Consider the following 25,089-nt stretch of genomic DNA (forward strand, 5'->3'; position numbering starts at 1 on the left):
GGCAGTCTCAGCACGCCGCTCCCTCCTCTTCAGGATGTTGTTACCACTGTTGCCTATAGGATGATAGGCAATAGCTAGAATGTTGCTATCGCCCCGGCTGCTGTATTTATTCGTGGCCCCACCACTGATACTTAATAGATGGATCTTTGATAACCTCCGTGGACTTATCAGATTTAAGTTGGGGGACAGGCAGGAAACAGATCAGTACCACATAACGGTAGGTGGTATAGAGGCACCCAACTATGAGCTGTATCATGCAGCAGCACAATTGCAGTGGCCAATGAATTGGCTGAGAGAAATACAGTTAAACGCATCCAAAGTGGCCAAGATATACTTACATGGCTGTTGCGTAACAAACATTTCAACACACCGGGGCCAAAAAATATGGTAGTTGCACGTAGATGCTGGCATAAATACTTATGAGGGGATGGAAAACGCCCACCCTATCCACCACAACTACCTATTTGGTCACTACCAACAATTAAAAACTTCATGGGGCGGAGTGAGGTGCACTCATGGAAGGAGGGTTGCATACTTGTATGGCAAGAGGCAACTGGAGTCCTTTTAAGAAAAGAGAGCGGTATACTAGTGAGGCGCTTCCTAGAATATAGTGCCACACACCACGTTATCTCCACTCTCTGGGGCCGGAGACACACGGAACTGGACACATTACTACAAATTATGTTAACACATGGAGACTTGAAGAAAGCGGTTACAATATTATGCACTGCCCTACACGCCACAATGCACGGTGGAGCTTCCAGCCACAGCTAAGTGGGCACCTGACCTCAGAATGCTATTGACAAAAACAGTGGGTGGGTGCCAAAACTCAAGTGAAGGAAGGGTCCAGAAACCCACGATTCCCTATACAAAATGTAATTATTTACACCTGATATATCTGACACCAAATCGTATACACTCTACATTTCCGAGGATCCAATCGACTTGCACCAGGTGCTGTCAGCCCAATGCCGGTTGTTAACGTAGGGTGTGGAGCTACCAGCCGCTTCAGTGCAGGTGGAGTGAAGTCACAGGTGCATAATTAGATATGGGGGACTGTGTAGTAACCACCACCGCCAAAAACTGCCGACTGGGTGCGAGACCCAGGACTAAGGGAGACAAATATGTCCGTACATTCATTGACTTGCCCTTGGACTGTTTTAGATAACAATGTCATGGAAGGCCAGCACACTACCAAATACAAAAGGCTGGGTACAGGATCTTGTCAAATGGGTCACAGGGGAAATCTAATGTTATCACCAGGGCTTGTCTCCTCAGTGGGAAGAGGCCCATGACCTCTGTCTGGGACACATATCACGATGTTGGGAGCCAAGAATGATGAGAAACCACCCTGAGAATGATCTTGATGCTAACCCTACCAATCTAGAACATACTAATCCAGATCATGATAATGTAATTGTTTAATATGCGCAAAGCTTAGTGTCCTACAAAGCACATGCCCAAATTGTGTGTTTATTGCATATACACTGTCTTGGTCACATACGCTCCCGATGGGTTACTGATAGAAGGGCAATTCCACCACAGACTGAGGGGAAGGTTTGACTTGAATATTTGAGATTTGATTCAGATGCTGATAAGGCTGCTAGGACATTTACCCCTGCACGTAGTTGCTTATCTCTGTATTATGAGAAAAAACGAATAAAGAAATGTGAAAATAATTCACCGTAAAGGACAGATGGTGAATTTTCCTGAGATGGATAAAATGATGAGTACGTTCTGAAGTCAGTCAGTACACACATCACATGTATGAACCCCATTTTACTTAAGCTAAAATACGTTAGGTGCTAGAACGCTTACAAAAGAAAGCAGATGCACTCTTCAGAGTGAGAATCACCCTAGAACTGTTCAGCTCATAAAATAAAACACCCACGGAATGCTCACTGAAAGAAGCATGGCAAGAATAACCCCCTTTGTGGAATGGAATCAAAATAATTAATTGCTCACATGCTTAGAAGAAGCTGGAAATGTTGGGAGGTGGGATGGGAGACAGCAGGTAAACACACAATCAAAGTGCTGACATTTTTATTTCTCCAAACAAATCGAACAGTGGCAGGACAAAATAATGTCCCCTTGCTTCTGGGTCGAGACAATCATATCAAGAGGGAGAAAATTCCACACAGCTAAAGAAAGAATCAAGCAAGTGACAACGAAGCCAACCAAATGGTAAGCAAGGAACAGGATCTAAGCCCACTGCAAGATAACAATATGTCTCACACATGTGTGGTATAGTTGGCAAGACCTAACGCACTGGACCCTAAGAGTTAGTCTTGCATGGATCTGTAAAGCACCAGTGCGCTAGGGGTCTTCGGTGGAGGTTCTCTAGTATCCCATGCCTGTCAGGAATGCCTGTTACTTACCAGTAATCTTCATTACCTTACTCCATTTAGTACTCGTCACAGTCAACACAAAATGACGTGACCTGCTTATTGTATAATAACTGGGACGAGGGATGTGGGGTTAATCCGTTATTTCTTAAACGGAGGGGACACGGAGGTCTACTGTCATAACAGTCTTAACTGAGCATTTGAATCAGAGTGGAGGATAGAGGTGGTACTACTATATCGAGCCTCATTAGATCTCAAATTACAAGGAACCAGACGGCCCACCTTCAACTGTACAATTTAAGATAACGAACTTTCCAAATTAATCAAGTGGTATATATCTAAACAGATCCTTCGTTGCAGAACCGATATTGTTCCCTCCGTAGCTATATGAGAAACGTCCCGGCGTTTCGAATGGGCAGCCACACATTTACCTGCACAGGAAGGTGGGGCTTGCACTCTGCGGATCGCACAACGAGGTCCCGGTATGACACTGCCCCCTGGCCCCGTCCAGGGCCTTCCGCTGTACATCCTAAGAAAGGCTGTGGCTTGACCAGCTCGCACAGATACAAGGCAGCAGCGACCCCCTCCGGTTCCCCCATGCGGCCGGTGCCGGTAGTGGAAGCACTGAAACCCTCCAGCCTCCATGAATTGGCTGAAGTGAGAGCGGAGATGCGCGGCGCGGAGTACCGGGGGAATGCAGCAGACTACTAGAAGTTCCCCATCCGACCTGGGCGCCGCCATCTTAGTGGTACAAAACAGCCGGGTAAGCTACTCTCGCGAGATCAGGTTTGGCTGATCATTATAAAAGGAATAGAAGAAAGACTTTGAACTAGAGGTTGTTTGTTATTATACGTCGGATCGGTTCATTTTTCCCAGGACTTAATTTAAATTTAAATTAACCACTTCGCTGCCAGGCCTTTTCCCCCTCCTGTGCCAGGCCTTTTTTTGCCTATTTGGGGCAGTTCGCGCTTAGGCCCTCATAACTTTTTGTCCACATAAGCTAACCAAGCCAAATTTGCGTCCTTTTTTTCCAACATCCTAGCGATTCTAAAGGTACCCAGACTTTGTGGGTTCCCCTGAAGGAGGCCAAGAAATTGGCCAAAATACAGTGAAAATTTTGTTTTTTTCAAAAAAATTGGAAAAAGGGGCTGCAGAAGAAGGATTGTGGTTTTTCCCCTGAAAATGGCATCAACAAAGGGTTTGCGGTGCTAAACTCAGCAGCTTCCCAGCTTTCAGGAACAGGCAGACTTGAATCCGAAAACCCAATTTTTCAACACAATTTTGGCATTTTACTGGGGCATACCCCATTTGTGCAATTTTTTGTGCTTTCAGCCTCCTTCCAGTCAGTGACCGGAATGGTCATGAAACCAATGCTGGATCCCAGAAACCTAAACATTTCTGAAAAGTAGACAAAATTCTGAATTCAGCAAGGGGTCATTTGTGTAGATCCTACAAGGGTTTCCTACAGAAAATAACAGCTGAAAAAGAAAAATATTGAAATTGAGGTGAAAAAAACATCAATTTTTCTCTACTTTTTACTCTGTAACTTTTCCCTGCAATGTCAGATTATCGAAAGCAATATACCGTTACGTCTGCTGGACTCCTCTGGTTGCGGGGATATATAGGGTTTGTAGGTTCATCAAGAACCCGAGGAACCCAGAGCCAATAAATGAGCTGCACCCTGCAGTGCGTTTTCATTCTATACCGGGTATACAGTAATTCATTTGCTGAAATATAAGGAGTAAAAAATAGCTATCAAGAAAACCTTTGCATTTCCAAAAAGGGCACAAGATAAGGTGTTGAGGAGCAGTGGTTATTTGCACATCTCTGAATTCCGGGGTGACCATAGTAGCACGTGAATTACATGGAATTTCTCAAATAGATGTCTTTTTTACACACACCCCTATATTTGGAAGGAATAAATGTAGAGAAAGACAAGGGGCAATAACACTTGTTTTGCTATTCTATGTTCCCCCAAGTCTCCCGATAAAAATGATACCTCACTTGTTTGGGTAGGCCTAGCGCCCGCGACAGGATATGCCCCAAAACACAACGTGGACACATCACAGAAAACAGAGCTGTTTTTAGCAAAGTGACTACCTGTAGATTTTGGCCTCTAGCTCAGCCGGCACCTAGGGAAACCTACAAAACCTGTGCATTTCTGAAAACTAGAGACCTAGGGGAATCCAAGGAGGGGTGACTTGTGTGGCTCGGACCAGGTTCTGTTACCCAGAATCCTTTGCAAACCTCAAAATTTGGCTAAAAAAACACATGTTCCTCACATTTCTGTGGCAGAAAGTTCTGGAATCTGAGAGGAGCGACAAATTTCCTTCCACCCAGCATTCCCCCACGTCTCCCGATAAAAATGATACCTCACTTGTGTGGGTAGGCCTAGCGCCCGCGACAGGATATGCCCCAAAACACAACCTGGACACATCACAGAAAACAGAGCTGTTTTTAGCATAGTGACTACCTGTAGATTTTGGCCTCCAGCTCAGCCGCCACCTAGGGAAACCTACCAAACCTGTGCATTTCTGAAAACTAGAGACCTAGGGGAATCCAAGAAGGGGTGACTTGTGTGGCTCGGACCAGGTTCGGTTACCCAGAATCCTTTGCAAACCTCAAAATTTGGCTAAAAAAACACATGTTCCTCACATTTCTGTGGCAGAAAGTTCTGGAATCTGAGAGGAGCCACAAATTTCCTTCCACCCAGCGTTCCCCCACGTCTCCCGATAAAAATGATACCTCACTTGTGTGGGTAGGCCTAGCTCCCGCGACAGGATATGCCCCAAAACACAACGTGGACATATCACAGAAAACAGAGCTGTTTTTAGCAAAGTGACTACCTGTAGATTTTGGCCTCTAGCTCAGCCGCCACCTAGGGAAACCTACCAAACCTGTGCATTTCTGAAAACTAGAGACCTAGGGGGATCCAAGGAGGGGTGACTTGCGGGGCTCGGACCAGGTTCTGTTACCCAGAATCCTTTGCAAACCTCAAAATTTGGCTAAAAAAACACATGTTCCTCACATTTCTGTGGCAGAAAGTTCTGGAATCTGAGAGGAGCTACAAATTTCCTTCCCCTCAGCGTTCCCCCAAGTCTCCCGATAAAAATGATACCTCACTTGCGTGGGTAGGCCTAGCGCCTGCGACAGGAAACACCCCAAAGCGCAACGTGGACACATCCACAATTTTGGGAGAAAACAGTGCCTACCTGCGGATTTTGGCCTGTAGCTCACCCGGCGCCTAGGGAAACCTACCAAACCAGTGCATTTCTGAAAACTAGAGACCTAGGGGAATCCAAGGAGGGGTGACTTGCGGGGCTCGGACCAGGTTCTGTTACCCAGAATCCTTTGCAAACCTCAAAATTTGGCTAAAAAAACACATGTTCCTCACATTTCTGTGGCAGAAAGTTCTGGAATCTGATAGGAGCCACAAATTTCCTTCCACCCAGCGTTCCCCCAAGTCTCCCGATAAAAATGATACCTCACTTGTGTGGGTGGCCCAGGTGCCTGCAACATAATAAGGCCCAAAACCTGAAGGGATAGAAGGGATAGCACAGCAAGTTTATAAGGGCATATTCTTTTATACATCTTTAGACGGACTCTGCTTTGGGGACCCACATAAGTGAGGTGTCATTTTACTTGGGAGACTGAGGGGAAAACTGGGGAGTAGGAATTTTGTGCTGGAGCGGTGATCCTACTAAGAAAAATCAGGAAAATATGCTTTTTTATGCAAATTGTGAGGTTTACAGAGGAGTCTGGGTAAGAAAATGTTGGGGGAGCCACACAAGCCACACCTCCCTAGACTCCTTGGGGTGCCTAGTTTAAAAAAGTTTCTGGGTTTTGTAGGTTTCCCTACATGACGGCCGCACCCAGGACCAAAAACATAGGTGGGCCCCCCCCCCCAAACACAGGTATTTTTGGAATATATCACTTTGATGTGTGCACATACGTCCGTGATGTGCCAAACACTAAAATTGTGAAAAGAAACACACTTAGGTTATGTGAAGAAGACCCCTCACCCACCAACCAAGTTGGTGGCATGCTTCATCATCGGGGTCCCACCTGAGGCACCTAGCGTGTCTCAAGTGTGCTGCGACGCCTGATTACAGCGGAGCAGGTTTTGTCATTTGTACCACACATACTGGTTGGATTTGGCACGAGGGTGAGTGATGGTTCAGTAGATCAAATTTTATTAACAAGAGATTTCACAAAAGTGAAATGCACTGGTAATAACTGAAAGGCCAAAAAACTGAACCAATGACTCACAGCTCGTGAGCTGTAAAGCCACGACAAGGCACCAACCGCTTTACAGTCCATTCACACACCTTTCATACATGACATGCACTAGACCATTCACGCCGCCAGCCACGGGCCCAGCACATTACAAGACTCGCATCCACAGACAGCGCCAGTCAAGGGCCCATCACTTTCATACGCCCACATGCCTGATACAGCAATCACACCAGCTGATGAGTGTGTGGACTGGCGTTTGGCCGGCACTGCCAGCCAAGCGCCACCCCACCCACACCACCAGCCAAGCGCCACACCACACACACCGCCAGCCCAGCGCCACCCCACACACACCGCCAGCCAAGCGCCACCCCACACACACCGCCAGCCAAGCGCCACCCCACACACACCGCCAGCCAAGCGCCACCCCACACACACCGCCAGCCAAGCGCCACCACACCCACGCCGCCAGCCAAGCGCCACTCTACACATGCCATCCCCTTTTTTTTGTTTTTAAACAACAAAGAAACCACTAATCATAAATTAGTACAAAACTACAAACACAAAAGCTCTAACTGAATACATGACTAATGCCAACCGTGAAACCGAACATATAAAAATATAAAACACCAGTTTACGCTCACGGAATTTCCCAATAATTCTTCTGTGTGTGGTAGCTCCTGAAACAGCCACCCACACACAGCCCAGGCTTTGAAGGACAATCAGGGCAGTACATCCTAGTCTCCTTCCTGATACCTCTTCGAGCACAGACTCTACATCTCTTAGCAGGAAAGTTTTTTTGGGCCGTGGGAGGAATGTGCTCAGCAAAGTGACGATCTTTCAATCTAGCCACATCCTCCACCACTGCTTCTCTAGGAACTCTTGCCTGTTCCAGCACAACAAGGCTAGCTATGATAGACTCCTGAAATTTCACAAATGTCATCCTTGACTCTGGAGAACTATCCTTAAACACAACAAAAGCATTAAAAGTTGCCAAGTGGAACAAGTGAAGCGCTAATTTCTTATACCACACATAAGACTTACGAGCAGCAGTGTAAGGTTCTAACCTCTGATCTACTCTATCAACACCACCCATGTGCTTATTATAGTCTAAGATGCACACAGGTTTGCGCACTTCGGCAACCTGACCCCAAACAGCCACAGGTGAAGTACTCTCATCATGGATGGTGCTTAGCATGTATACATCCCTCTTGTCTACAAATTTCAGAGCTAGCAGCTCATCATTCCGCAAGGCACTGCACTGTCCCTTCTCAAGTTTTTTACAGACAAGCTCTTTTGGATAGCCTTTCCGATTAGAGCGGATTGTGCCACAAGCAACAGTGTCCACTCTGAACAACTCCTTGAACAACCGAACTCCAGTGTAGAAGTTATCTACATATAAATGGTGACCTTTGTTAAACAGTCGTCTACCAAGTTCCCACACAATTTTCTCACTAACTCCAAAAGTGGGAGGACAACCAGGGGGGTCAATATTGGAATCCCTACCAGTGTAGACCCGGAAATTATAAACATATCCTGTACTACTTTCTGACAGCATATACAATTTAATTCCATACCGTGCCCTCTTGCTAGGAATGTACTGCCTAAAAACCAAACGACCCTTGAACAGGACCAAAGACTCATCTACAGATATTTCTTTCCCTGGAACATAGATCTCTGAAAACCGATCTACCAAATGATCAAGGACAGGTCTAATCTTAAAAAGACGGTCAGAATCAGGATGATCTCGTGGCAAGGCTAAAGCATTATCTACAAAATGCAACATCCGAAGAAGAAGCTCATACCGGTTACGACTCATGATGGCAGGAAATATAGCAGTTGCCATCAAGGGACTAGTAGACCAATATGAAGACAGCGACGGCTTCCTTATCAGCCCCATCAAAAAAGTTAAACCCAAGAACTTTTTCAACTCTTCCAGATTTGTGGGAATCCACCGGCTAGCTCTAGAGTGTGGCCTAAGTCTGGCAGCGTTGTCCCTCAAAAACTGCTCTGCATACAAATTAGTCTGCTCAACAATCTCTTCCAAAAATATATCGTCCATAAACAACTCAAAAAAGTTGACGGGCAAAAAGTTTTCCGTATTAACTCGACACCCTGGAAAACCAGTAAACGCAGGCAACTGTGGCTGCTCCATGTTTGGTGCAACCCATGCGTCAGGTCTTCCAATGGGAAGCCTTTCAGCCGCTGGCTCCTGCACCATTGGCACATCACTGTCCTCCTCTAAAACAGGCCCTTCATCAGCACTGAGAGTGGCTTCATCATCAGATGATTCATCTCTGACAGAAAATTCACTTCCAGAATCCTGCACTTCCTCCTCTGCCTCAGATGCAGAGTCAGTCTCATATTCATGGTCAGAAGATGACTCAAAAAGCACACTAACAACCTGCTGAGCGGTCATCCTACGGCTGGCCATGATCCTTCCTACTAAAATTAACTGGACAAATACACCACCAACAACCAGCACTGTGTAAGATAAGTAACAAAGTATAGGTTTATCACTAAGAATTATAAACTCAAAAACTATACTGCTCACTTGCCTGAAAAAGCTTGACTCACCAGCAACTACTCTGCACAGCCACAGCAATCACCAACGATATCCCACTAAAAAGAGAAAAAAAAAAGCAAATTAGACATAAGACAACACAATAATCATTGTGCATAACTCTAAGGACAATTTCACACACAATCCTGCATTCAGTACACCACCTACAAACATGTCATTCATGCATTGCAACAATACTCACTTGGAGTAAATTTATTTACTTACCTAAAACATGCAACTACGCAAACCGCAGGACAACTACTGCCAAAACTGCAACAAGCCACAGCAAAGTCAGCAAAAGCTTTGAACTAAAACAAAAAGGAGAAAAACTGTTATTATCATAAAAGTAAATACTTCGCCAGTTGACAAACACTCCGCCACTAACCATTTTTTCATTTTCCTGTGTCTAGTCTTCTCTGCTTGGGGGAAGATGGGCCTAAAAAAAAATAGGCCAATCTACCCCCAAGGGGAGGGGGCAGAAATCGCCCAGATTACATTGCACCCTTTGGGGGGGGGCGACCCTTGCCCAAGGTGCCACACCCCCACACAAAGCACACACACACATACATAGTATCCCTGGCGCTATGGGGATTCTGCCCCCCTTGGGGACAGAAAGGCCTAAAAAATAGGCATATCTGCCCCCTAGGGGGGCAGAACTGCCCAAAAATACATGTGGGCCCCTGGGGGCGACCCTTGCCCAAGGGGCCACCCCCAACACAAAAAATAAAAATCAACAATAAAATCCCTGGTGTCTAGTGGCTTTCTGCCCTCCTTGGGGGCAGATCGGCCTAAAAATAGGGCCAATCTGCCCCCAAGGGGGGCAGAAACGACAATAAATACATTGCGCCCCTGGGGGGAGCGACCCTTGCCCAAGGGGCCACCCCCCAACACAAAGCACACATACATACATACTATTTCTGGCGCTATTGGGATTCTGCCCCCCTTGGGGGCAGAAAGGACTAAAAAAAATAGGCCTCTCTGCCCCCAAGGGGGGCAGAACTGCCCAAAAATACATGAGGGCCCCTGGGGGCGACCCTTGCCCAAGGGGCCACCCCCAACACAAAAAATACACATCAACAATAAAATCCCTGGTGTCTAGTGGCTTTCTGCCCCCCTTGGGGGCAGATCGGCCCAAAAATAGGGCCAATCTGCCCCGAAACGACGTAAAATACATTTGCCCCCAAAGGGGAGCGACCCTTGCCCAAGGGGCCGCCCCCCAACACAAAAAATACAAATCAACAATAAAATCCCTGGTGTCTAGTGGCTTTCTGCCCCCCTTGGGGGCAGATCGGCCTAAAAATAGGGCCAATCTGCCCCCAGGGGGGGCAGAAACGACGTAAAATACATGTGCCCCCAAAGGGGAGCGACCCTTGCCCAAGGGGCCGCCCCCCAACACAAAAAATACACAGCAACAATAAAATCCCTGGTGTCTAGTGGCTTTCTGCCCCCCTTGGGGGCAGATCGGCCTAAAAATAGGGCCAATCTGCCCCCAGGGGGGGCAGAAACGACGTTAAATGCATGTGCCCCCAAAGGGGAGCGACCCTTGCCCAAGGGGTCGCTCCCCTACACTAATATTCACACACACACATACAGAAATCCCTGGTGTCTAGTGGGCATTCCTGCTGCCCGATCGCATCGCGATCGGGCAGCAGGAATGCTCAAAGAGACATCGAGGGAAAGGAAAACCCTTTCCTTTCCCTCGATGCCTCTCTGAGAGCACCCCCACCCCGCAGGAAGGTGAAATACTCACCTTCTCCCTTGACGCGCTGGAAGCAAATGGCTTCCAGCGCGTCATTCCCCCTTTCCATGAAATCAGCGCGCGATCGCGCGCTGACGTCATGGGGGGGGTCGGGGGGGGGGGGTGGGCGTGAAAGGGGAAGGGATTCCCCTTTCAGCCCTGGCCTGGGGGTGTTGGGGGGCGGCCCTCGGGGGAAGCGCTACCGCTTCCCCCGACTGCCAGTCCCTGGACGTAATGGTTACGTCCATGGCGCCACACGGGCGCTGCCATGGACGTAACCATTACGTCCGTGGCGGGGAAGGGGTTAAAGTTTACGTCTCTTTGTGACGGTGCTACCAGTATTATGCATTTCGGTATTGCGGCTATGTTGGATTACATTTGTTTTGCGTACACATTGATAAGATACTGTACTTAACTGACCTGTGGTGGCACGAGTCACTAAAGCATTGTCATGTTGAAAATATTGGGTGCCTGAAGTAAGTACACTGGCTCTTCTTGTTCTTTCTGTTAAAAGTTTATTTCCATTTATAATGTACAGACAGAGATACATGCGCTCTCCATCCCCAAACCAGCACAACTCCGACCTTTCATATGAAAACATTCCAATCCCCTGTCACAGCCTGCCCCGACATTCCACTGCCCCTGATGTCATAGCATTCTTCTTTTACATTCAAACTAATACATCACTACACATCCCCCTCCCTTAAAAAACAAATCACAAAAAAATAAACAATAAGAAAAAAATAATAATATGTATATAAATAAATATATATATTTTTATTTAATCACACAATTTTTTTTCTAATACCTTAGGTTTTCTCAGAACCCTGCCAAAACAACTTTTCTTCACTTCACCGCAAGCTACATTTTCATTCTGTTCACGCTCATTCACATTACATTCAAATTCTCCCATATTAATACGAGTCTGAGCACCTTCCTGACAGCCCCTAGCTTCCAATTCCCCAATAACTCTAGAATCTTTGTTACCATCAATATCACACTCCAGCCACCAATATTTGTTATTATTACCTTCCAGCAAATCATACTGCACAAATTGTTGTTTGCAAGGCTTAGCAATAGCAACATGACTCATGTGACATACACTGCCATCATCCAAAATGACAGTATTTCTCATCACTTTCTTAATTCTTATAGGCTCGCCAAACTTGCTCTCACCTTTAGCCACTTTCCTTACGGATTTCACTCTCACCCAATCTCCCACATTCAAATGTACTTTCTTAGTGCCATATTTATTATTAAAATACTTCTTGTTCTTTTCTTGTGAACCCTTTATGCACTTTCTTACATGTTCCTTGCTCCAAAGTACTTGTCTGCTTCTTTGCATCCAACCAGGGTTAATCTTCGAAAATGGAATTCTACCTCGCATTATATCAAACGGACTTTGACCTATTGTCTCATGAGGTGTCACTCTATAAGCCCATAACATTTTCCTTAACTCAGAATCTATATTACTTTTGTTTCCATGCTTTGCAATTTGAATGATGCCCTTGAAAATCCTATTTATACGTTCCACTACAGCATTCCCCCTGGGATGATACAAAGCTGTAAACCTTTGTTCAATACCAGTCATTTTAGCAAAAGTTTTCATTTCCTCAGATTTAAATTGAACACCATTGTCCGTCAATAACATTCTGGGAAATCCTTCCCTCAAAAATATTTCCTCCAAAAAATTAATCACTGCCTTGGTATCAATTTTTTGTAACACAGAAAATTCATTCCACCTTGAAAACAAATCAACTAAAACCACAATAAACTTTGAAGTCCCATCATGCCATGTAATAGGACCCATAATGTCTAAAGCAACTTCTTCCCGTGGTATATTAGGACAACTTGAAGAAGAAATCGGCGGGTTAAGTGTCTTTTGAGCTTTGTCACTATTCTCACACTCCATGCAGTCACGTACATATCTCTCAATTTCTACATCAATTTTTGGCCACCAATGAAGTACTTTAATTCCTCTTTTGGTGCGAGATAATTCTGAATGACCTTCATGTCCAATAGCGATAAGTTTATTTCTAATACCACAGGGAGGAATAATCTTCCCACCTCTACACACAAAATCACATTCAATACTCAATTCATCTCTCACTTCCCAAAATGCTCTTAACATATCACTGCTTTTGACTTTCTTGTCATTATACCAGCCGAACATCACTTTGTTTTTAACTTCTTTCAACACTTCATCTTTCTCATACTCCATGATCCATTCTTTTTTTTACAATGAGCTTAAAGTATTCTCATCAAACACACCAGCTACACACCAGTCATTCCATGGATGTTGATCCAGCTCTCTTAAAGGTAAGGACATTCTACTTAAAAAATCTGCAGTAACATTTTTTACCCCAGGAACATACTGCACTTCATATAAGAAATCTTGTAGTCTCATAGATAGTCTAGCTATTCTCGCAGATGCTCTACATAAACCTTCCGTAGTTAACAATTTAGTAAGGGGCTTATGGTCAGTCCGTATGATGCATTTTTGCCCCCAAACAAATTTCGAAAGTGTTCTAATGCCCATACACATGCCAAAGTTTCTCTCTCTATCACAGAGTATTTTTCCTCTGTGGGAGACAAAGAACGGGATGCAAATGCAACCACATATTCTTTACCCACATTGTCACTCTGTGTTAATACACTACCAAGGCCTTTACCACTCGCATCCGTAGTGATAATAGAACAAGCTTTTGGATCGTACCCATGCAACATTGGAGCACTCACAATTGCATTCTTAATTTCCTGAAAAGCCTTCTGACAACTTACATTCCATTCAAATTTCACTTTGTTTTTTAGTAACAGTCTCATTTGGTAGGTTTTATCTGAAAATTTTTCTACAAATTTCGAATAAAACTCGGCTAGACCTAAAAAGGATCTCAAATCATCTTTAGATGTGGGGCATGGGGCATTCTTAATAGCTTCCATCAACTTTTTTTTAGGTCTTATGCCTTCATGATCAATCTCATGTCCTAAATATGTTACTTTTCTCTGTGCAAATCTACATTTACTGCTCTCTGCGGTCAAACCTTTTTCTTGTAAGACGTTCAAAACATTCCTCAATTCCTTATCATGATGTTTCTTGCTACTTCCCATAACTAAAATATCATCCTGAAAGAATGTAACATTAGGCAAATGTCCAAATAACTGCGCCATCAACCTTTGAAAGACGGCAGCCGCCGACGCCAAACCAAATGGCATACGTTTGAAACGAAAACAACCCCATGGTGTACACAACGTTGTAAGATGTCTGCTATGATAATCCGACCTAACCTGTTGGTAAGCAGACGACAAGTCCAAAGTGGAAAACCATTTAGCATCTCTCGTGGCAGACAACATCTCATCAATACGAGGCAAAGGAAACTGATCTACTATGGTATTATTGTTCAAACCTCTCAAATCCACACACAAACGCACTTTGCCATTTGCCATTAGCTTTACGTGCAACAACCAAAGGTGAAACCCACTCAGAAGCTTCAACTGGTTCTATAATCTGTGAATTTTGTAACCTGTCCAACTCTTTTTTTACCTCATCCCTGACAATAAACGGAATATTCCGTACCTTATGAATTTTTGGTTTGGCATCCTTTTTGAGTCTAATCTGATGTGTGAAGCCTTTCAGTTGACCTACTTGCCCATTGAACACTCCTGGAAACTCTTGTGTGACCCATTTTTTTGTGTCTTCTTCATCACACATTACTAAGACTTGCTCTACACTGTTAGGATCTAGCACAATATGCAGTTTCTATTGGTCTTTCCAGCCTAATACTGACGGACCATCTTTAGCCACATATAATTGACATACTGCTTGTCTTTGCTTAAATTTGAATACCAGCAATCTAAAACCAATAATATCTATACTATCACCAGTGTAACTTTCAGGAGAAATGTCAGAGGTTTCTAAATGTTCCCCTAAACTATGTACAAAATGCTTTTGCCATGTGCTTTCTGAAACAATAGTGTATGGGAAACCAGAGTCTGCTGCCACTTGCAGCATAACTCCCCCAAATGATACCCAACACAAGGGTTTGTTTGACGTTTGTCCTGAAATGTTCAAAACCACAGTTTTGTGACCCCTCAGTTTATAATTCACGTCTTCATCACTGTCATCAGAACAGTCTTCCACCACTTCCTTAATGCAGGCCACTTTACTGTTCACCTTCTTCATTTGTTTCTTCCTGCACACCCTAGCAAAATGGCCTACAATTCCACATTCCAAACATTTAGCATTTTTAGCTGGACACCCATCAAATTTTGCAGAATGATAGGAACTCCCGCAACGGAAACACTCATTTCTGGATCGATCAGGCATGTTAGATTTTTGATTCTTTGCAAAAGTTAGATTTTTCTCTTTTTTAAAGTCATTATCCCGCTTATCCATGGACCATTTGTTGTGCTTCCGATCACTAACTTTGGCAATGACTTCTTCAGAGTTCTTATCCTGTGCCAAAGTAATTTTCGCACATCTTTCGGATAATTCTGCTTTCTTCACTAAAACAATAATATCCTTTAGACTGGATTCGCCTTCAATCCACAACCTCTCTTGAATAGATTTGTTTTTAGTATACATTACAATCTGGTCCCGTACCAGTTCATCATGTAGACCAGCAAACCTACATGAGCTAGCTAAATGTTTTAAAGCAGAAACGTAGCTCTCTATGTCCTCGTGTTTCTCTTGTTTCCTGTGGAAAAATGTGTGACGAGTAACCGCAATGCAAACAGCAGGAGAAAAATGATAATTTAAATCCAAAATAGCACTTTGAAACACATCTTCATCGCCTCTATCGTGTTTTTGTAGTTGACTGTAAATACGAAGACCTTCAGGACCTAAACAGTGCATTAAGATCCTTTTTTTTCTTTCAGCAGAGATTAAACCGTTGCAATCTTCTAAATTTGCGATGTAATTCAAAAAATATTCCTTCCCCTCCTTCCATTGTACAGCTGGTACACCAGGAGACGCTAAAAATTCCTTGGGTGTACTCAACTGCAAAGAAAGCGACGTCCCTGTACCAGAAGAATCTCCACTCGAAGACATAGGGGGTTATTACAACTTTGGAGGAGGTGTTAGTCCGTCCCAAAAGTGACGGATATACCACCAGCCGTATTACGAGTTCCATAGGATATAATGGACTCGTAATACGGCTGGTGGTATATCCGTCACTTTACCGTCACTTTTGGGACGGATTAACACCTCCTCCAAAGCTGTAATAACCCCCATAGTGTACTAAAAATTACAGCTGTAAAATATAACTCTTTAGCTTACTTCTTCAGCAAGACATGTATCTCTGTTATAATAATTTCTGTTAATTTTCCTTTGTGCCGGATAAACTTCAGCAAGGGGCCGACGCGATGAAAAATCTAACGTTTGAGCAGCACACACATGCCTCAAACAAAGTAAACAAACGGCAACTGTATTAGAGAAAGAGAAAAAAAAAAAAACTTCCCTCACTTGCTTAAAATAAGTTGCCTTTAACAAAGCAGGTCTTAAAATAGCTGCCCTCCAATCCTCAGTCTGATGTCTGTTGCATTGTCTTCCAATAATTGCAGTTTTCTCAGTCCAATGCTTGCTGCTTTACGATCCTGCTTGTCGCCATGTGAAGTAAGTACACTGGCTCTTCTTGTTCTTTCCGTTAAAAGTTTATTTCCAGTTATAATGTACAGACAGAGATACATGCGCTCGCCATCCCCAAACCGGCACAACTCCGACCTTTCATATGAAAACATTCCAATCCCCTGTCACAGCCTGCCCCGACATTCCACTGCCCCTGATGTCATAGCATTCTTCTTTTACATTCAAACTAATACATCACTACAGTGCCTACACCATGCACCTCACGCTCCACCTCTAATGAAAACAACAAGGAGAATTTGAGATACTTTGTGGTCGCCTTAAATGCGGAAATTGGGAGTATTTTGAGCTTTCAAACATCAATAAATGATGGCTTGCTGCAGATATTTTCCTGGTTAAAAGTTCTGTTTAAAACATTTGAACATCCCACTGCTATCTTCTTTGATTTTTTTCATGGGATAGGTGTAGTAATGGACTCCACAACACGAGGTAAGTAGGTTCTTAAGTGTCTTTATTTGCAGCCCTAGACACAGTGTAAAGTCAACACTCAGTCCACAGCAACTGCCTAAACTGTCTCACAAAGAATACTTATACCCCATAGTTCTATGCCCGCATTGTGCTTCTTGACACATTCTATGTCAGGACGGAGGCGAGTATCATGCATAACTTTCTTTAAGTTTATTAATACAACAGATTCAAAGAACAAAGAAAAAATAAAGACTATAGTCTCATGAGACCCATGATATCAGAGTCCAAACACAGTCCAATCACAGCACAATCCACTATATAAATAGGTATGACTTCCCTTCCTGTTCCTCTTTCTTCACTGCTTGTCAGTTAAGTGCAACACCCGTTTTTTGTGACATTCTCTTAACTGTAGAATAGCGTTTTTTCATACAATTGTATATTGTTTAGTTATTCTATTTTCTCTTACTGTACTGTACTGTACTGTAATAGTATTTATATAGCGCTTACTACCCCTGACGAGGCGTCGAAGCGCTTTTCGGTAAGTAGCATGCTACTCTGGAACCCAACAAGAATTAGTGATGGATTAGTATTGGGAAATATGAGTACAGTTTTAGTATTATTATTGACCGGAGTAATGGAGGGGTGGAGGAGGAAAGAAATCCAGAAGTGTTAATTGGGAGTATATCCCTCATTTACTCAACCAAAAGGCTTGGGATGAGTAAAGGGGGATGGAGGAGGGAAGTGTGGGGAAGGGTTATGGAGAGCACAGTAGCCGGGTGAGATAAATGAGGGAGAATTTAGTAGGGTTGTGTGGGAGGTCATGGTAGTAGAGTGAGGTTTGGTGAGTTAGATGTGGAAGCGGAGGGAAGAGGTTAGGCAGAGTTATTTAGGAGATGAAAGTAGTAGAAAGGATTTGGGATGAGTCAGAGTGGGAATGGTGGATAATTTGATAGAGACATGACATTTGATGATGGGTAGATAAGTGTGATAAGATGAGAGCAGGGATTCATAGATATCCAGTATAACAACCCACCCAGGAGCCATGCAATGACCCACGAACATGCCAAGCACAGAAACAACATATACACATACATACATGAATACACATATATGTACATACACTACATTATTAGAACCATGGGTAAATATATAAGGTGTAAGTACCTAGGGTACCCACTACAAACCAGGCCAGCCTCCTACAATAGTACTTCCGTTCGGTTCACAAAAGGCTACCAAGAACACAGTTTTAGACAGAGGTTTAGTGATCTTAGTTTAGAGTTTATGGGGTGCTTAAATATCAACTCCTGGCAAAAGATTTCAAAATTACAGTACATGGTGTGGGGTAGCAAATTTAGACATGCATACAGTTTACAGGACGGATGTGTAGAAGTGTGCAGATTATATTGTCAGTTCTCACATTTACAAGAGGCTCAGGAGACTGGAAAGCCTGATCAAATACCTCATACTAAATTATCAGTATTCCCCTTAGAATTTTTATGTGGCTACCCATTCAAATTGCCGGCTTCAGCTTCTGGTAAGACTTGTGTAGACCAGAGTGACCTCAATCAGTTTAGTGCCAACATTTGCCCTAGTCATTCATTCATATATATTGCAGTTTTCTAGCATGCAGACAAGACTTAAATTGGGGGGCGTGGGTCAAATAGCTTTACACAGAACCTAATTACAAGTGAGAACCAACACATCAAAACGTTGGACTGTTTTTTTAATAAGGCCATTTCCATGGCTCTATATAGACTTATCACAGGTGACTGCGATACAGAAGTAACTGATATTTTGATCCTCTTTAGAAGGTTTTGAAGAAATTCTTTTGGCACACACTCAGGCAAGGGTCGTCAAAGTGTTCTTTTCATTTGGAAGGCTGTAGCTCAGTAAGGAGGATACAATATGTTCAGTTTACACAAGGCTAACATAGGCACATAATGCACTGGGAGAAAGATTTAGTCACACTGGCGCAGTAGGCCTTTGCCCGAGTGCTTATTTTCGTACTTTCCTCACAGGTCTTGCGAGGGCACCACTCGACAACCTGCCAGGTGCGTCAGCAGCCTCTGAAACGGCTTCATGTGAGCGCTTCAGCTGACTGCTACGTGAATTTCCGGGAAGCCCTGTCAGGATATTCTTGGAATTCCTTTCAGGCGCATCACTATCCATCCCTCGCTCATAACACCGTTTTTAGTGTATTTTTAGTACAATAGCATCACATTGTGGTGTTTTATATATTTTGACTGACTAGATTTATTTTAAGAGCACCAGCGAGGGGGCTACCCATACATATTTAAATTGGGTGAAAATTGATATTGTATACAAACTTTAAAAAAATATATCTTTCTCAATTACAAAAAATATAATATATATTTATTGTTTAAAAATTACTGTTAACACTTTTTTGTGCTCTCACCCTCATAATATGGACCATAATATTGGCAACGAAAATACCTCCTTTCAGGATGCAGAACAGGAGTGGGTTCCTCAATGTCTTCCCCCAGAGGTGAATCAAGTGTTTTCATCACCATTTCTAATGCACTGGCGTCTCTTTGGGAACAAGTTGATAAGCTTGCTAAAAGCTTTACAGGGGTTTTAGCAAACCCGTTCAACCTAAACGGGTTAATAGTGGTATTAATTCAAGGGGTAGCAAGACCGCTAACCATGACGAGGGGCAACTAGAATGTTTCGATAAACATTCAGAGACCTTCCATTAGAGTGCGCGCACGCTTAAACATTTACCCAACCGGGAGTAAGATTGACCCGGAGAAATGAGCAACTTTGTCGCTAAAAATCCAGAACCTTTCTTTGGGGTCCCCCATGGAGGGGAGGATGTATGGGATGCCAAATTTTCTTTGGACGAGGACCAAGAGATGAGTAGACCTTAGCGTCCTAACTCTGTTTCCCCTTATTCTCCAGATGAAGACATGGGTCAATCTGACATGTTTAACCCTTCAGATATTTATCACCCCAGATCCTCTGAATGGGTTCCTGAACCTAAAGAGGCTGACTACGTGACCAATATAATTTGCCAACCCTTAGAAAAAGATGTCAGGGCAAAACTTAGGGCAGAATGTTCCACACCTTCCCTTCCAGGCAAAGTGGCAACTACACCTGACATTAAGCATAAGCTATGTGCCTTTTTTTAAGCAAATATATTAAAGACCCCAAGATGGGAATTGATAGATCCTGGAGGAGTTGCCAGAATAAACTTCTATATGTTGGCCCTCTGACACAGATCATCCAGTTAGCTGAACAGGCAAAACAGACTGGAATTCCTTTATCTGTTGACTTTATCGCCAGCTGGGCACAAAGGGTCATATGTCTCTGTGTGAATGTGAACTGCGCTTTGCCTGTAGAATGCAGGAGATCCCTTCTCATTAAAATAGATCCCAAACTTGGGGAACTGGCGACTTCAGAGGAGGGGGCTATAGCCCAGGGCAACTTTTTGGGGGGATATTTTTGTTAAGTAACTAGGGAAGTTTGTAGCAACCTTCTATGCCCTAGACAAGGCCCAAACTTCTAAAAAAAAAGATTTTCCCTGCTAAGGTTTTTGATGGGGCCGGAAGAGGAAGGGGCCGATCCTCTTACCATTTTTGCCATCAAGGCTTCCCTAGAGGATACCCCAAAAGGAACAACGGCTGGAATGACAGTCATGAGGGAACTTTCTTTCCCTCCAGAAGTTCCGGCAGAGACAGAACCAACCGCATCAGAGGAGGAGCCAACGCACCAGGAGGAAATTTTGGTAAGCATTATCCCTTCTTCTCTTCAAAATCCTGCGGGAAGGCTTTGAAGATTTGCTTCCAACTGGGAAACAACAACAAAGGATCCATGGATCCTTCAATCAGATCGGGTTTTTCACATAGAGAGTTATGGAACTCCAATCCAAAAAACCTGCCCCAGACCTTTAGTATTCACAGGAGATGAAGCTTACAGATTTTGAAGTGGTGGATCTTCTACCGAAAAGAGCCATTTGCAGGTCAGTACTTCACCCAAACAGTTTTTTGAGCAGTATATTTCTAGTAGAGAAAAAAGACAAAGGCTTTCGCCCTGTCATAAACTTGAAAAATTCAATATGTGGATAGTTTATCATCACTTCAGGATGGAAGGCATACATCTATTGAGAGACATCCTTCTCCCAAAAGATTGGATGATCAGGTTGGATCTCAAGGATGCATATCTTTTAGTTCCCATTTGTCCTCCTCACAGGAATTTTTTTTTCAGGTTGCATGGAAAGGGCAAATATACAAATTCAAAGCTCTCCCTTTCGGTCTATCCTCAGCTCCTTGGTGTTTCACCAAACTCCTCCGTCCAGTAGTAGAATTCCTTCATATCAGGGGAATAACACGCCTCGAAAAATCATAAAAATGTTACTAGACCTGCAGGTCGAGTAGCTTAAATAATCTACTCGACCTAACTGTAATATACTTGACCCGGAAACGTGTCTCAAATCGTGTGATCCTAGGCAAATATTATATTTTACAGTTGTCTTTTTCTTCATTCTCACATATGAGTGCACCTTCAAATATGTGAGTTCAGCATTTCTGCAGTAAAAAATCCTCTTTTGTTTGATTCAATACACTAAACGTTTACACCATGCATAATAAATCTAGCCCACATATAGGGTACACATGATCCATACATGACGTGCCTCTTAGTTTACTAACAGCTTTGCCATCAGGACAGGAATGTTTCTCAGTTTATGGTTAAACACTCACTTTTAATAAATATATTACTAAAGCATGATGTGGTAGCGCACTGTTATTTACAGACAGTAAATTTCCAAGAAACGTCAAAAAACCTTCCCACTAACTTGCAGCTTTACTGATAAAACTAAATAGTGTATTAACAATAATCTGTGAAAATTGTATTTTAGAAAACATTTTTCATTTGCACATCACCAAGTAAAGTGTTTTGATTTTTTTCATCCTATTAAGATATTTGTTTCATCACACAGAAGTGCAAAAAATGGTCTTCCACAGCTACTGAAATATTATTTGAAATGTTTGTAAAGTTCACTTAGTTATATAAATGTTGTGTGTTTGGAAAAACCTGATGGCAAAAGCCTCTAATTTCACATAGGTCAGACAGTTCACCTTACAAAATCCTTGAACTCTGCAGCAACAAGGAAAAGTATTTGCATTGCAAGAAGACATACTGACTTTTGACCTCTGTGTCTGAACACAGAGCAGATTTGACAAGAATAAGATTTAAAGGCATCTTAATTGCTAATTCAGTTTCTGACTGAACAGAACACCTGTTCTTTGTCCACTCGCCAGAAGAGGTGAGTAGGATCTAAAAATAGCTGGACCTCATAAAATAAAACTCACTATAGCGAGTGGCAGAGTAGATTTTTCGAGCCCTTAATAAGGATGATTATTTATCTGGATAACATTCTCCTGGAGGATCAATCCTTAGTTCAGCTCATATACAATCTGAACACGACTATTGCGCTCCTTCAAAATCTTGGCTTTGTCATCAATAAATCAAAGTCGGAATTAATTCCAACGCAAAAGATTGTCTTTCTGGGATTCCTCATAAACTCAGTCATGGCATCACTCAGCCTTCCATTATCAAAACTTTCCAAGATTCTGAAAGAATTCAAGAAGGTTCTCAGAAGGTAAAAGATAACTCTATACCAATTGGCCAGGATAGTGGGACTTCTATCCTCATCAATTCAGGCCATCTTCCTAGGTCCACTTCATTGCTGTGCATTGCAAAGACTAAAAGCGTCTTATCTCCGGAAAGGGTTAACTTACTCAGAAATAAGCTCCTTATCTCCAGAAACCTAAATGGGACTCCAGTGGTGGATAGACCACAAGGAACCTTAGAATGGCACAGCAATATTCGGCACATCACCAGACATGATAATAGAATCAGATGCCAGTCGTCTGGGATGGGGGGGGGCAGATGCAGGGATATATCCATGGGAGGCAGATGGTCTGAGGAAGTACTCTCTCTCCATATCAATTGCCTGGAACTCCTGGCAGGATCTTTTGCAATCAAATCTCTCACCAGGGACAAAGTATGTTGCTCCATTCTCCTGAGGATCGACAACATATCAGCAGTCAGTACATCAATCGCCTAGGGGGCACTCAATCATAAGCCCTCTCAGAATTAGCAAAGGATTTCTGGCATTATTGCCTTCAGAAACAGATCTCTTCAACAGCAGAATATCTTCCAGGAATCAAGAACATTGTAGCAGACTGGAACTCCAGGAACTTTACGGACAACACAGACTGGAAACTGGATCAGAACATTTTTCCAGCTGTAATGAAAAAATGGCGTCCTTGCAATCTAGATCTCTTTGCTTTTCTACTGAATCACCAACTGATAAGATATGTCAGCTGGAGACCAGACCCGGAAGCGATTGCAGTAGACACTTTTTTCCAAGATTGGTCAAAAGATCTTTCCTATGCATTCCCTCAATTTATCATGATTCCCAGAGTAGCAGTTCAGGTCAGACGTCAAATAGTATCTTTGGTGCTAGTGACACCAATATGGAAATTTCAAGCATGGTTCCCAGCATCGATGGAGTTGTCTTGAGATCACCCAATAAAACTACCATAATTCCCTTCAATAGTTCTAGATCATCAGGGCTCTCCTCACCCTTTAGTACTTCAAGGCCATCTTTCCCTCATGGCCTGGAGGATTTCCGGGGACGTTGGAAAAACAAACATCTATCAAAAAAACTACTAACTAAATACAACAAGCCTGTGCTACAAGTATGACCAAGGCATATAGATCGGCTTGGACCGGATGGAATAGTTGGTGTATGGAGAAACATCTCGAACCCTTGGGGGCAGAACTTACTTACATCCTGAATTTCCTGGCAGAACTTGCTCAATCAGGTCTAGCTTTTCGAACAATCAGTTCTTTTAGATCAACTATTTCTGTTGGACATATCTCCATTGATAAAAAACCAGTAGGTGAACACCCGTGGGTATGTAAGTTAATGAAAGGCATTCGCCTTTCTAAACCTGTAGAGCCTAGATACTCTGTACTTTGGAACGTTAACGTAGTTTTAACTTTTCTGAATGGCAGGATAATCATTTCTTATCTAGAAAACAACTATCAGCTAAACTAGCTATTCTTTTATGCCTCATATCCTGCAAAAGAGTTTCTGACACTAGAGCCCTAGATTTGTCAGCTAGAGTTTTCACTCCAGAAGGTGTTACTTTCACAGTCTCCAGGAGGACTAAAACTAATATCAGGTTAATATCTTATCCTGCTTTCCCAGACCACCCTAAATGATGTGTAGTCAGATGTATTAAGGCATACGAAGACATGACAGTGGATACCAGACCTGCAGGTGAGAATCAATTTCTCATTGCATTACAAAAACGTTTAGAGCAGTTTCATCTCCTTCTATTGCTAGATGGGTTTGATGACAGAGGCAGGTATTTACATTAATAGATTTGGCGCACATTCCGCAAGAGGAGCAATGGCATCTAAAGCCACTCAGGTAAATGGTAGACTAGAGGACATCATGAATTCAGCGGATATGTCATCGGAATCCACTTAAAACAAATTCTATTGTAAACCAATATTAGAAGCCGCAACTCTGGTTGTCAGTAAGCTTTAAACATGCATAATCCTCGCCTCCGGTCCTGACGTTGAATGAAAAATGTCCTAGCTAACAAGAAGGAAAGGTTCAATTCTATCAAGGACGCAGAGGCATGGATTATCACACCCAGGCAATTTCTTTATTAAGAGCCTCTCCCTTCCATGGAGAAATATACCTTTCCAGGTTCCAGTAAGTAATTAAATTATATAGGTGCCATTTATTCATAAACTTAAATGTTCATTTACGTGCATATATTCTAATGTGTTATTAAGAAGAAATAACTCACTATCTTTCAACGTTATGGATTTTACTGTAATATAACCTTTTTAATTAAAGAACTGGATAACGTGGTTTATACTTTTCCATCTACACAGGCAATAACCAAGGACTGGATTAGAAATAATACCAACATTAACTTCCTCCAGTGAAGAAGATGAACAGGAAGGGATGTCATATCTATTTATATGGTGGATTGTGCTATGATTGGAATATGTTTGGCCTCTGATGCCATGGGTTTCATGGAACATGTAGTCTTTATTTTTTCTTTGTTTTTTGAATCTGCTGTATTAATAAACTGAAGAAAGTTATGCATAA

At 43.0% G+C, this 25,089-nt stretch overlaps 1 protein-coding gene and 1 long non-coding RNA gene across 2 annotated transcripts in view; one reads left to right on the top strand and one right to left on the bottom strand.

Annotated features, from left to right (window-relative positions):
- Positions 1–3,100, bottom strand: part of GPATCH3 (G-patch domain containing 3) — a 44,194-nt gene extending 41,094 nt beyond the window's left edge. The window contains exon 1 of the mRNA XM_069224066.1: positions 2,777–3,100. Coding sequence (XP_069080167.1) covers positions 2,777–3,086 — 310 coding nt within the window. The 5' untranslated portion in view covers positions 3,087–3,100. The remainder of the gene's footprint in view (positions 1–2,776) is intronic.
- Positions 2,988–25,089, top strand: LOC138284856 (uncharacterized). Its single transcript, XR_011201466.1, has 2 exons — positions 2,988–3,108; positions 24,870–25,089. It is a non-coding gene; the product is annotated as an uncharacterized lncRNA (long non-coding RNA).

The sequence above is a fragment of the Pleurodeles waltl genome, chromosome 3_1 (assembly GCF_031143425.1).
Source record: "Pleurodeles waltl isolate 20211129_DDA chromosome 3_1, aPleWal1.hap1.20221129, whole genome shotgun sequence".
In the NCBI taxonomy this organism is placed as follows: domain Eukaryota; kingdom Metazoa; phylum Chordata; class Amphibia; order Caudata; family Salamandridae; genus Pleurodeles; species Pleurodeles waltl.